This window comes from Aristolochia californica, unplaced genomic scaffold, assembly GCF_029961685.1.
Source record: "Aristolochia californica isolate CCGP_79_NKW_82.1479 unplaced genomic scaffold, dmAriCali1.0.hap1 SCAF_16, whole genome shotgun sequence".
In the NCBI taxonomy this organism is placed as follows: Eukaryota; Viridiplantae; Streptophyta; class Magnoliopsida; order Piperales; family Aristolochiaceae; genus Aristolochia; species Aristolochia californica.
The window spans coordinates 21955703-21969915 of NW_027181837.1; the positions used below are offsets into that span (position 1 = coordinate 21955703).

At 39.7% G+C, this 14213-nt stretch overlaps 1 protein-coding gene across 3 annotated transcripts; it reads right to left on the minus strand.

Moving 5' to 3' along the window:
* Positions 1-293: 293 nt before the first annotated feature.
* LOC137952844 (chromatin modification-related protein EAF1 B-like) lies at positions 294-13344 on the minus strand. 3 transcript variants are annotated; one of them, XM_068799918.1, is made up of 24 exons: positions 13261-13341; positions 13005-13129; positions 11402-11618; positions 11199-11253; positions 11025-11122; positions 9501-10893; positions 9282-9401; positions 8928-9194; positions 8500-8691; positions 8337-8417; positions 8086-8146; positions 7416-7996; positions 7291-7341; positions 6498-6555; positions 6201-6394; positions 6026-6082; positions 5833-5913; positions 5552-5689; positions 5249-5389; positions 4514-4611; positions 4192-4410; positions 3719-4115; positions 1916-3602; positions 294-1069 (listed from the first exon to the last, which is right to left on the minus strand). In XM_068799918.1, exons 3-23 carry the CDS (start codon positions 11542-11544, stop codon positions 2007-2009), a joined length of 6021 nt encoding a protein of 2006 aa, XP_068656019.1. In that variant the 5' UTR covers positions 11545-11618; positions 13005-13129; positions 13261-13341; the 3' UTR covers positions 294-1069; positions 1916-2006. The 3 variants fall into 3 exon arrangements, with proteins under 3 accessions (XP_068656019.1, XP_068656020.1, XP_068656021.1); XM_068799919.1 differs by having other exon boundaries at positions 7291-7323; positions 13005-13344; XM_068799920.1 differs by having other exon boundaries at positions 5273-5389; positions 13005-13344.
* Between the last annotated feature and the right edge of the window lie 869 nt (positions 13345-14213).

Consider the following 14213-nt stretch of genomic DNA (forward strand, 5'->3'; position numbering starts at 1 on the left):
GAGGATGAAAAGAGGGGAGGGAGGAAAACGCTGAGAAAAGGGCACAGAAGGCAATGCCAAAAATTAACCTCAGTTAGGGGGGTAGGGGACACCGTATTGATGAAGTGACACACATATCACGAGAATGCAAACCAAAAAGGCATTAGCAGAGGGGGTTAAGAACTTGAAAGCCAAGATTCCTAAAAAGTAACAAAACCATCTCAAAACACTAATCCATCATTGTTATTTGTTCATAACGAAATGAAGTAAGAAGGTAAATCGCTCAACTGCAATGCAAAGTACAAAACCAGATGTCAATTTTTTTGGTACACACCTCAGGTTCGCTACCAACCACTTCAAGATGATATGTTAGCTACAGTGAGATCACAAACTGAATCACCACCTTGAGAGGGGTACTGGTTGACAATGACGAATTACAAACATATTGATCAAATAATCTACTAGGTGCAACCATCCTATAACAACTCTAACGGCCGTAGAATCACAAGATGCGCAGTATGTTGACATGGAAGTGATCCTCCACGGAGAAAGGACCGATGGAAAAAACCCTGAGTAAACTGATGCCGGCGGTTCTATTTTTTCTGTCCAGCACAGTAGCCATCTCCGCATCCGGCCCTGCACAGTCCCAAAATTGTGCTGCCCAAGATTCTGCTGTTTTCTAAGCTAATATTTTGCTGAGGAGAGAGAGAGGGAGAGAGGGAGAGAGTATTGTGAATGAACGTATATACATGGAAGCAAAACACATTAGTGTCCCGTAATAATCATCACCTCGCCCTTTGTAATAGACCATTAATACCAAAAAAACGAAATAATACATGGCCAATGGGGGGTAATAAGGAATTAGACCCCTGTACATACAAGATTAGTAGAGGCAGGAGAAAAAGGACCACTCGCACATATACATACCTCATGTTGGGTCCCCCAGTCACGAATGTACATAACAAAACAACATGAATTGAAAACTCTCATCTTTTATCCTTCTAGTGGGATTGGCAGTAGCGACCAACTCGCGCCACAACTTCCTTTACATTATGAAGGACCCCCGTGAGAGAAAATTGTCAGCTTCCAACTGCAGAACCACAATCCCTTTTTTAAATTGTGAAACAAATAAAACACTATAACAAAGCTCTACTAAATTTGTTTACACACAAATAAATAACCTACATTGCATGAAGAAAATAAAGGCATGGGGTAAAAATAAAACGAAAAAAAAAAATTGAAAAAAGGAAATGCTCTTGGATATCCTAGTATAACAATAAATTACTGCAGAATACATGAAGTAACTTAGAAACCAGAATCACGTATCCCATTTATTTACATGAAAAGCAGCAGAATTTTATACTGCGTCGGGGTCCAGAATACACCTAGCAGGTACATACAAACAACACAAGAATCAACCTATAAATCTTTGAATATGAAAAAAAATGTTTACTAGTAAACAACCAGAGACCTACGAAAGTGAGGGGGAATTGGGAAAGCGAAGCATTTTAGATAAGAAATATATGGATGGCATAAGTAGTACTGTTTCTTATATGCTTTCTTCAAACTTTGACTTACCTGGCATCAAGCTATACACCCAAAATTCAGTAGCAATATTCACAATATTAAAATCAATATGATTCTTAAAGAATGTGGACAATAACATTAGAGTAATAAACACTATGCAGGCATTCAAGTAAGTAACAATATGCAAGCAGCAAGCCATTCAATAAAGCATAGAATACAAACAGACACAGCATTACTCATGGACAACACCATTGTAGATCAGTAAAGTCTCAATGAGGGTGGAAATAAGATGCTCCCCAAGAGACCCAAATATATGCAAATCCATCTTCGAAGATCAAACTCTGAAAACCGCTACTATCTATATAAACATTTCCAAGCAGGACACAAAGGGCTTAAACCAGAAGCTTACCTATACACTAATTGTACACAGGCATGAGTACCACCAGCACTGCCCAAAAAGCAGATTCTTCGCTGGACGCCACTCAACCAGGCCTCAAGTATCAACCTTGGCCAGAATTTGATGTCCGAGCATATAAATTCCCTTGTGCATGTCTTTGTTGTTGCTGCTGCTGCTGCTGGGTTTGCTGCTGTTGTGGTGGGGTTTGTGACTGTTGCTGCCACTGACCACCAATATTGTTCCCATGTGAAGACACAGTACCACCAGACAACTGTCTCTGAACCATTGGTTGGATTGGTGTGGGCCCCAGTTCAGACCCAGCAGAACTTGTTTGAGGTGAATTCCCCACACTCGTCAATTGAACCACAGGAGAACTAGTATCATACAATGATGGTTCTGCCTTCCACTGAGAGGAAGAGGTGGCAGAGGAGGAAACCAAGTGACCTATACCTGGTGCATCCATACACTGGGAAACAGCTGAATTTGGTCCCATTTGGTTAATTTGAACTTGATCTGTTGGACCTTGAACTGAGGTATCAGAAGAGGCTGACTGCCTACCACTTTGTACAAGCATTCTCTGCACAGACTGCTGTGACTGACTAGCCTGCCTAGGCAATGGAGAAGAAGGAACTGTTTGCTGGGTTGGCAATAAGGTCTGATTGGATGTAACTTGAGGAACCTGACCCTGATTGTTGCCATCCATATGAGAGGGAATCTGTGGATGCTGCTTTTGTGTAGCACGAGGAAACAGCTTTTGTTGTTGTGTATTTGGATTTGAAAGTTGAGGTGACAACTGTTTCCCAGGTTGAACAAGAGTTGACCCTGACACACCACCAGAATACAACCCTTGGCTTTGCATCAAGTGCATGGCTGGTTCACCTTTCTCAGAAACTTGACTCCCAGGTGAAAGGCCATTCACATGTGATGGATCCACCGTGAGATTTTGATGCATTATTACACTACTCCCTCTGCCTAAACCTTTCACATGTTTAGGCTGCTGCTGTGGGTGTGACTGCTGCCGACTTTGCGGATGTGACCTCTGCTGCTGCTGCTGTTGCTGCTGTTGCTGCTGCTGCCGAAGTTGTTGTTGTTGTTGTTGTTGTTGTTGCTGCTGGAGTTGCTGCTGTCGCTGACGTTGCTTCAGCATCTGATTGGAGAGAGCCCCAGTAGGTGGAGGGTTTCGGCTCAAGCTATGAGTATGTTTTGCCTGAACTTGAGAGGGGATGGGATTCATTGGGGAAGAAGATGGGTTTAAAGGGTGTTGAGTGTTTGAATGGGGAAGTGATGCAGGCGACCCAGAGGCAGGAGACCCATTTTGTACAGGAGATATAGGGTGTTGAGATTGGGGAACTGATGGAGTGGAAGTAAACTGGTGCGGTTGTTGGTGCACGAGTCGCTGTTGCAGATGCCTTTCCTTGGCTAAACGAAATGCATAGGCCTGCTGCTGTGGACTTGATGAGTTAGACCCTTGGAGATGAGAGTGGTGAGGACTATTAAGAACATGTGGCTGCTGTGCCATCTGATGCTGGGGTGGATGTTGCACAGGGAAATTCTGGACTGGAGGAGGAACGGTTTGATTGGTGTAGGGAGTGCTAAGGCTGTTGAAATGAGTGGATACACTCTGACCATTCGCTGGTGGGACCTGAATTTGAAGTTCCTGCATCATCAAATGCCTCTGATCGTCTGCATTCTGACCAGGCTACAAACAGCAAAGAAGACAAACACATTCTTTTTACATAATTGGGACCCACTATGTAATCTATAGGAAGTAACAAATGAGTGGAACAAAATACAATATTAGGGTAATAAGCTCACCCTCGTCATCGCCAAAGTGTCACGAGACCTCAGCATAGAATTTGCTGGACCAGATATGGGCCCTGTATGCAAATTAACTGGGCTTGGCATTCCAACCCCAGAGGAAGAAATCATGCCTCCAGAGGAGACCATGTTAAGCATACCTGGGGAGCCCATACCCTGAAACCCTGGCCGTGGCATCCCAATGCTCCTATTCATACTACACATCATGCCCACCCCATTTCCACCAGGCAGCATGCGAACCCCACGGTCATTTCCCACTTGCACAGCACCAGAAGTGGTCATAGCAGGCTGTGCAATGTTCCTGCCAGATATCATTTGGCTATACTGTTGAAGTCGTTGCTGTTCATCCATTGGTAAAGAGGTAGACCTTGGCACCCCAAACCTGTGCGCATCTCTGGCAAAAGCATGTTTTTAGTTGTTAGCACCAATTAAAAGATGGAAAGTACTTTAGGTTCTGCTAATGTTAATACCTTGGAGATGGATTGATTGCAGCTGGTGAAGATGACACTCCATTTCCAAGAACCATACCAGACGTTCCTTGTATCATGGGACTAGCACCAGATGTAGGTAGCACAGTACCCATTGAACCCTGATTATTTGGAACTGCTAAGCTGTTAGGATGAGAACCCTGATAACCAAGGGCAAGAACGTCTGGGCTTGATGCAGGTGCATCACAAAAATCAAGTGGCCTTCATAATATCAATAAAAACCAGTTACTCACAGAAGTCCAATCAGAGAAATTAAATTCAAACATGCAGGAAACTCAGCTAGCATCAGAAAACAGGTACTTACGTTGGAATTGCATTTGAATTATTCGAGCACACTTGAGAAAGAGAATGAAAATGTGAACTGTGGACTGGGGTCAATTGTTTCCCTTCCTGGTTATCATTCTGTACACCAAATAAAACTGTAAGCGGCACTTAAAGAGTGTCACAGACTTCGATCACATCTTAAGTAAATATACAAAAAGTAAGCATAAAGTAAACTGAAATGGCTACATAGAGTCGAAGAGAACAGAAATCAACTGCTCAACCCTTATTCTACAGAGAGAGAGAGAGAGAGAGAGAGTTCAGGGCCTCATGTTCAAAATTCCTTTCTGTTTTCTTCTTTTCAAAAACGTGTTCCCTTCTCATAGACCAAATAGATAAATTGAAAAAAAAAAAAACTAAGAACTCAACCTAGTCGACTCCTGATTGAATTTTGACTCAAGAGCTATCCAAACTAGATCTCCTCAATTCAAGTTTTCTCCTTTTATTTTTTATTTTTTTGAAAGATCCTTTCATTTTTTGAATATTGATTAAACACGCATAAAGACACAACATACCCCTTTCTCCAGCTGAGACTCGAACTTAAGACCTCAGACTAGAACCACTCCATAAGTTCATTAAGCCAAGGGCCCAATCCACAAAATTAACAATTAAGACTTTTTTAAGAGGAAAGGTGCAAAAAACAAAACAAAAAAGTAATTCATGAACACCGCTGAAAGATATAACTAACAGGGAAAAAGAGGAAAAGGAAAAGCATTACATATAATTTGACCAAGAAATTAACCTTGATCCTACGAGTACGAAGTTGCTTTCCAATCAGAATAATTTTCTCAAAGTGAGCTTTGAGCATATCCTCTTCCATAGGTCCCTGCAAATGTTGAAACAACTGTCTTGCACTGCCCTGGTGTAGAGTGCCACCACCAACACAAGACTGGATGGATTAGTTTAACCAGGCAGGCAAATTATCAATTAGTGATATATAGAGCCTAACAACAAAAATTATTTTAGAAAATAAACAGAAAGATCTAAGGTGTTATGAAATTTTTTTAAAAAGCAAACATGCCTTTGGGATGCCAGGAAGAGTGGATGGATAAGGTTGAGATGAGCCAGAATCTTCAACACTATCAGCACCATCACCAGAATTTTGATCCATTAGTACCTTGTGTCTCTCCTTGCATTCTTTAGGTTTACGAAATGTACACTGAAAATTTCAAGAGGGAAAGAACATCACCCACTATTTATTACCAAAAACTCCATACAGAAAATTTAAACTACATAAAAGGCCAAAAAGTCAAAACAATCCTTCACCACAGGCAAACAATCTAATCTTTGAGAGAACTTAACCTTGAAATGCAGAGAACTGTTCATAGCATCACTGACTAGCTCCCAGTTGGGACCCATATCATGCACAAGAACAACAAGTGCCTGAGATGATACAACCAGACATTTAAGAAGCTTATACTACACAAAAAACATTACTGTCTCAAAATAAAAGAAGCACAATAACTGTAGACCAGAAAAAAGAGTATTCAGAAACCTGATCCTCCAAATTCGACCACGGGCTTCCAGACCCTGAAGGAGTTGTCGAGATTATCTGTGAAGCAGCCATGAAAAGCAACTAAATGTGAAATTTTGTGAATCACAATACCTCATTCATGAAGATATTGTCCTAGTTAAAAATTGTCTCCATGACCCAAATGGCGTAAAAATACCTTTAGTCCTTTGGCCTTCCTCCCTGGAGCTCGATTAGCAATCATTCTAATAAGCTTATTGGGATTTGACATATTACTAATGTGGGAAGCAACAGGAGAAGGAAGTGACCCATTTATAGGACCAAGGGCCTCAGGAGATGCCTCTGACACTTGCTTCAAGAGCTTAGGCTTCTTAGCATGTGGACCATATATACCTTTAGAAACAAATATACAAAATTAGTAATAGAAATAGAAGATTTTACATAGTTCGTCTGACATGCTCTACAGAAGAAAATACAAGGAAGACAATAAGTTTACCAATGCTCCCATTAGACTCAAACTGGTGATTTTCTAGTTTCCTTTTTGAAAGATCTCTCTGCACATTCAAAAGTTAATTGTCAAGAAATTTAGAAAACCACAATGATACATGTCCCACACAAACTAACAATTATGATCAAATGATGTAGATAAGTTGCAAAAGATAGGTGAAACATAAATTAAGAAAACCAGTAAGTTAATTTGTTTAAGTTTCTGCTGGCATATACTGAATTTTCATGTATTTGCCTGTCTCCCACTTTAACAAAGAAAATTTGAAAATTGCTGCAGAATAGTCATACATTGTGTCTGCGGAGACAGAGAGAGAGAGAGAGAGGCAGAGAGAGGCAGAGAGCAAACAGGAAACAGCTAAAAATATATAACAGCACAAACACCCTATAGTGTTGTAAACAACCAACACAAGACAGGCTTGTAGTTCTACCGCAAGTACAGAATAGTGATTGTTTCTTATTGTTGATTCAACAGAGATCTTTTGTAAAGGTTCATGTACACTTCCATTTACACCACATGAAAAAATAACTCGCAAATTATAATCTTCGCAAGTTTTTCATACCCCTTTGTACCTCAACATTTATGCACTCAATAGTTGCTTACACTATTTCCTTAAAAAAACTTTATTTAAGTTAATTTTTTTCCTATCCTATCTTAAGAAATTTTCTTGCATTCACTAGCTCTAACTGACACAATTTAAAGCAAAAAAACAGATCCACACAAAGGAATGATTAACATGCTGGAAAATTTTACAAAAAGAAAAAAGAAAAGAAAAAACACTAACCTGTTCATGCAGAGCCACATCCAACTGAAAAGTCTGGTCAAACATGGATCCCTAAAAATATTATAGAGTTCAGATACTTACTACAAAAAGTAAGAAATCAAAATTCTGCAAAGAAAAATACATACTTGCCCAGACATAACAAATCCCCCAGACTCCGCTGTATTTAGAGAATTTCTATAGAGCACATGCTTGGGCTTCTTCTTCTTCTTAGCCTTTGGAGATGTGTCAGCACCATCAAAAGGAAACTGCTTTCCAAACTCTCCAGTTGACTCAACTTCTGAATTTTTCCTAAGCTGGGACCCACCATGCAATGAACTCTGGTCATCTTGCAATGAACTAGTATCTCCACTTGATGCATCAGTTTTACTTGCCACTTGTGCACCAGAATTTCCACCAACAATAAAAGGGCCCACCACCCTTTGCCTTGCTGCTGTGCGTACACGTTTTATAGGGATGGATCCAACATTCAAAGCACTTGAAGGCCTCTTTCCCATTGAAACTTGTTTACTACCTAATCTATTCTCTAGACTGTGCCTGTAAGGTAACTCATGAGCCACATCATACGATCTTGCAGTATATGACCTCTGCAAGTGTTTCTTTTTCTTTTGAACAAATTTAGACGACTTGAAGCCTTCATATCCACGAGGTAAGTAATAACTGCCAGTCTCTCCCTCCTCTTCATAAGGATTGTCTTGAGCTCCATATTCTAAAGAGGAGCAGAAGGAAAAGAAAAGAAGATTATCAGGATCATGAAATATAACAGCAACAACAAGAACACAATTGATTCATTTGTACCTGATACAGAATCCCTCAAAGATACCTCATGTTCCTCCTGCTGTGCAGAATCACCAATTTTCTGAAATAATTTAAAGTTCAATCATTCTATTTTTGTTGGTTACCACTAACATTTACTGATAATATAATTAACCAGTATTGAACAGTTCAACCAACTGAACCAGATTATATTCAGAAAATAACCCATGAGACAAAGTTATCTTAGTAAAATTGGCATGACCTAGAAAAAAAATTTGAAAATTCGAATTTACCTCATATTCAGCCCAAAGAGATTCCACAGATTTCCGGTAATCCTCCATTGCACCAGCAGGGAGAGTGTAGATTAGGCTTTCCTGTAAATAGAAAAAAAAAACAAATTATACTGTCAGGCAGTGTTCTCAAATAAATAGAGATGCAAAAGAATCTAAATCCTACTTCAGAAAGCTGATCCTCCCATGATATTTCCAAGATGCCCGAGTCTGATATCCTGTCAGGTGTTGTAGGTGCTTCAGCTTGAACAGGCTGATCCGAGCAGCTACTAATATATTTCAAGAATCTCACAGCATATCCCTGAATAGCCAAATTTTCTTGCCCAGGCTTCTGTTCCTCAGAAGAATTGCTTGTTTGCTGCATAGTCCACCAAGTTATATCAGACGACTATAACATGTTCAGCTGTATGACAAAACAATTCAATAAATTTTAACAAACTACAGACATGTGATTCTGTAATTTTCAAAAATTTGTGATTGAATGCAATCCACCCAAAGGGTTCAAATATCTAGAACACTGACAACATATTTGACATCATACCCCCGCAACAACCATATCAGCTGAAAAAGATGGTATCAAGGCATGCAAATAACCTGTATGATGGTGGCATTATCCTTGTCCTTGATGGCTTCAAGCACATGACCCTTCTGTGAATCAGACGCAGCTGTATTACAATCATCACTGGAATTTACTTTAAAAAGAACCTCTGCTGATTTCCAGAACTGAATGATAGCTTTTGCTAATGTCCGAGCCACTTTTTTCTGTTTCCGGTGCAAATTCTCCTCATTAAACTTCTTAAAGCCGCCAAAAGCAACCCAATGGGACATCTGAGCAGCAGCAGTTGTTTTCCAAAGTCGTTCCTAATCATATTACCAATAAGTTAATAAGTGAAACTAGATAAAGAAAGAATGAGAGTGACTAAGAAATAAAAAAAATGACAGAAGAACCTGCATAAAGTCATTCGCCAACCATGCCATTTCCTCAAGGACAAAGTCCCAGTGAGACTTTTTACATTTCTCTGAATGGACACCACTAACAGATAACTCACCAAGTCTCTTACGGTTAGCCTGCACATAGAAATGTGAATATTTTAGAGAATTCAGACAAATGGATTTCTTTAGTTAGCTGAATTCAGATGATTTAGGTATGAACAACTAGATACTAACCTCTATTATTCGAGCTTTTTCCAAAATCTCATCTTCATCAGCCTGGTTCTTCAGCTTGTTCACTAAAGTGTTATAAACCTCACAAGCAGTGGTGGTGGATTCCTTTTCAGAAGAAACAGCATCCACAACATTTCCATTGGACAAAACCAGACGGCTTGGAGATCTTGCCTGTAAGCCCAAGCTCGCTTTTCTTGAATTTGATTCATCACATAATGAAGTATCCAGTTTTCTATCTGACTTTGAAGAAAGTTGACCATTGGATTCCGCTTCAGTTTGGAGATCACATGTACCCCTATCATTTTCCTCCATCTTCACCTCAGTAGTCTCATGATCATCTTTTCTAACAACATTCAACTCAACAGTGACAGGATCCTTAGTTTCTTTCACCTCATTGTTGACAGGTGGAGTCAGCTGTGCTGTCATAAATTCCGTAGAGTTCTCCAAGGAACTACCATTGCCCTTCCTCAATGTTGAACACTGATCCCCAGTAGCAAACCTATCCCAGCTGGAAGACTCTGAGTCAACACCTTTAGGACTAAAAAAACCATTTTCTTTATTTTGAAATGGACTTAGAGTTATGTTAGCATTGGTGTCCAAGAAACTACACCCATTTGGTTGATCCGCATTAGCATGTTTTTCCAACTTCTCTTTAGCATCTGCATCTCCATATTCTGGGCTAAATTGGACTTGCTCCTCTTTTTGGCCAGCCAAAGCAGCAGCACTAGAATCTTTCTCCAGCCCCACTTGAGAGGATTTATTCTGATCTCTGTCCTCGGTATCCAAACCCTTTTCTGGATCTCCATCTTTCATGTGTCCAGCTGATGTCTCAGGGGCTTGAACGGCATCTACCTCCATATCCAACTGATTTTCGAAAGCAGGGGTCCTGACAACTGCATTACCATTCAGACTCATTGTTTTCGAGTGGCAGATGGACGAACCAGTAGGTTCCTTCTCCTTTTGTGAATCACTTAATTGCTCCTTTGCATCCCTCGAGTCACGACGAGAAGAAGGCACAACTAGAGCAGTCCCATTGCCATGACCCGATTGACCTAAATCAGTAGCATTTCCATGACCACTATCACGATTTGATCTGGACCTATTTCTTCGAGCATATGCCTGAGATTTACCAAGCCGAAAAACTGTTGAATCTTCTGATTCTTTTGCATTAAGACTTCCATCCAACTGAGATGATCGCACTGACTGAGCAATCTTACTCCTTTTACTAGGATGCATTGAATTTCGGTCTGCATTAACCACATCATTTTCACCATCAAGAAGCAAAAGATTATCCGCAGAATTTGGATCTCTAGCAGGAGTAGGTCCTGGTCTCCCACTACTATCAACAGAGTCTCCGTGAGGTGAGGCAGCCAAGGCAAAGCTACCTTTTGCTTCACTGAGAGACCACAAAAGAATCGGTCAACCCATAAATAAGACTTTATGCTTGCTCAGGAATACTTCAAGTTTGAAGTCAAGTCAACTGCTAATTATAGGGCATGCCAACAGAAAATTCCAAAAATGTCGTACCTAACCACATACTGCTCTCCAAGCTGATCCGTGAGAGAAGTGGACTGGACACTGATTGAGGTCGCAGGACCAAGTTTAAAATCCAAAGGATTGCCACCCTGCAAGAGGGAAGCATTGACATCAATTTATGTATAAAGCGTGGAGACTCAAATATGGAGCTGCAACTATTCTTACTTTTTCAAGGAATTCAAGCTCTCGTCTTCGTTCCTCACGCACATCAAACTCCTGTCTGTAACGACCAAATAATAAGATGTCCTTCACTAAATTAATAAGATAATGCCCATATTCCTCTGTAAACTTAGACATCATCCAATATCATTTTACATTAAAAAGTACAATGCAAACATAAAATGAAAAGAAATGGATATTGGTGCTACCTAAGCTCTGCCTGAGCCTTCTCAATTGCAGCACGCCTAGGAGAGGTTTTGGTATCAAGACTTATACCACCATCAACAACCCCTCCCATGGAATCCACCTCTGCATTTACTAAGAGAGCAGATCCTGGGCTATGTCCATGCATAATTGTTTTATGATTATCTTTCAATATGAAACTTTGCTAGCTCCATCCATTATTGTTATAGCTGCCAGAAATCCCTGAAGAAATCAAAAGATAAAAGTGATGAATTGCAATAAATAAGAAGAGAGTTGGCTCAAACAAATAAATAAGAAAAAATATAATTCTTTAGGAGACCAATATATGTATTTACATGTAAAAATTAGATAATGGCTATTCAAAATGAGCTAATTATTAACGATGGTGAATAAAGTTGTGGAATGGGCCTTGGGTTCAATGGCCACAAGGGCCGGGTTTCCAGTGTGAAGTCTTAAGTGTCTCATTGAGGCAAAGAGGAGTAGTGTGTCTTTAATCAATGTTAAAAAGATAGAAAAACTCAACAACTGAAAAAAAAATTACCCACCCATAAAAATGAAAATGAAAAGGCTCACAGTTAAGCAAACTTGTGCTAGTCTGTCAGAATTGTAACAATGCAAATCATGCATCCCAATTTATCTGTTATAATTTATAACTTGCAGAATTTGCAGTGAAAGATCACATAAGTTTATCCAACTTGATGTAAACAGAACCTTTAGCAGTTGATTCAAATGTGATTTTGCCATAATAAATAGAACAAATGTGTGTCATCATAGTTTCATTTGGAAATCAAGGTAATGGCTTTTCCCATTGAACATGTAAAAGGAACATTAAATCTCAAAGAAGGCTTTCTTTTCACCAACGAAGGAGGTTTCCTCCAAGTGAGGTACTGTAACTTATGACTAAAAAGCTTTGGTTACAATTGTCTCCAGTGAAAGACCAATCACTAAAGTCCTTCTGTTCCAGATACATTACATAATTGTAAAACTTAATAATTTGATTTTGCTTGTTTCATAATACAAAAAGATTGTTGGCCAAGCTCAAAGTCAAAGTTGCCAGTCGTCAAAGATAGTGGACATTCTAGTTTGTTGCTCTGCTTGGATTAAACTACAGTAAAACGATTACAAGCTATCTCAATGGATAGGTACGGACAGCAATCTAGGAATGTGGATAATTTAAGACCCAGAAAATGCAATACGAACTCATGGACTGCACAGACTCAAACTCGGAGCATTAACTAACCAAAATAAACAAAGAAAAGTGACAATATCCATATTTCGTATGACTGCTAAATGAAATGATCACAAACAACAACAATTGCACTGAACGAGCAACATGAAAAAAGTAACGGGCAAGCAAATGAGAAAGAACTCGACAATACAAACAGAGAAAACACCTCTAAAATCATTATATTTCAATAATACGAACAATTCGAATGGATTTCCTCACAACTTCCTATCCCCATTGTCTTCAAGTAATAATAACACTCACAAATAAAAAAAAGAAACATACAGTAGAGGAAGCAAAGCATGGAGACAGAGCACAAGTGGTGTTCAGCTACTTAATCCTCGAAAATTCACGTGTCCCGACAAAATTGAAGTTGCACTAACCGCGTCGAAACAGCGAAATCTTTCTCAACCGGGCAGTTAGCAGGAAATTCGAACGACGTTGACAAAATCGATAACTCCTCCTCGAGCAAACCATGTACGAAGACCAACCCACGAAAGCCCTTGTCCTGAAACGGATTTGAACACAGTTAGGGTTAGGGTTAGGGCTTCAAGAGACGGGAAGAGAAGATCTCCAGAGCGAAACCGGATGGTCGCGTTCGAAGATAAACGAGAGCGAAACGGAGAGATTTGCAGGGACCTGTTCCGTCCCCTAGGGTTTGGATCGATCGAAGATGGAGGTTTTCTTTTTTCCTGTTCTGGTTTTTTTGTTTCACTGAAGAAATTTTCGTCGTGCGTTTTGGCCGATCAAAATAATTGGAAAGCAGAAATTCAAAATAGTCAGGGAGGGGACATGGCCGTCATTTTCGAATTTTTGACAACCGGGTCCACCCAAAATTTGAAACCGTGATCCCCGTCGTTCATCTCAGGGGATGGCCAATGAGGAACCACTGGTGGAAGTCAACCAGATCTAAACCCTGCATCTAGGGCAGAGAAATCATGGGAAGTGTGTAGTGGCAATCGGAAGATTTCAGCCGTTAAAAATAACATCTGATCAAAACATTTAAAAATAGTTTACAAAGAAGTGACTTCAAATAGTGTTGCTGCAAAAACTAGTGTGCATTTAATTCATAAAACACAATTACAATAAAATTATGTATCTAATTTATATTAAATTTAATCAACGTAATTAATAAAATAAAAATGGATTATAGCATTCATATGTAACGTTTTAAAGCTTTTTTTTTCAAAAATCTGCCTCTAAATGAACCTATGGTTAATCAATTCAACCAATTTGATGTATACAGCCAAGCCCGACTTGCAGTTGCTTATGTTCGAGCTTGATTTGATCTAAATACTTTGAACTCAAGCAACCTAAATTTAAAATTTAAAACAAAAAAAAATAAAGGGGAGGTTAGTCCAAAATGAATATGACATAAATTACTCTCGCATTATTCAGTTCATTCGATTAGGCCCTTGGTCCAAAACGATCTCCTCTTCATTGAATCATGTCAAGTGATGTGCTTAGGTAAAAATGGGGAAATTAGGTTTCATACCTATTTTGCGAATCATCCACATGAATCGCGAGGGGGACGCGTTTTTCCTCCCCCCCCTCCCCCCTCCCCCCCCCACATTTCGTTTCTCTCCCGAAAT

What these genes read in the sequence shown, in the direction of transcription:
- LOC137952844 (XM_068799918.1), bottom strand. Translation starts at nt 11,544, where the DNA reads ATGCATGGACATAGCCCAGGATCTGCTCTCTTAGTAAATGCAGAGGTG. An exon ending in AAAAAGCTCGAATAATAGAG is followed by an intron (nt 9,402 to 9,500) that starts GTTAGTATCTAG and finishes TTCTATGTGCAG; the next exon opens with GCTAACCGTAAGAGACTTGG. An exon ending in TGGCGAATGACTTTATGCAG is followed by an intron (nt 9,195 to 9,281) that starts GTTCTTCTGTCA and finishes TAATATGATTAG; the next exon opens with GAACGACTTTGGAAAACAAC.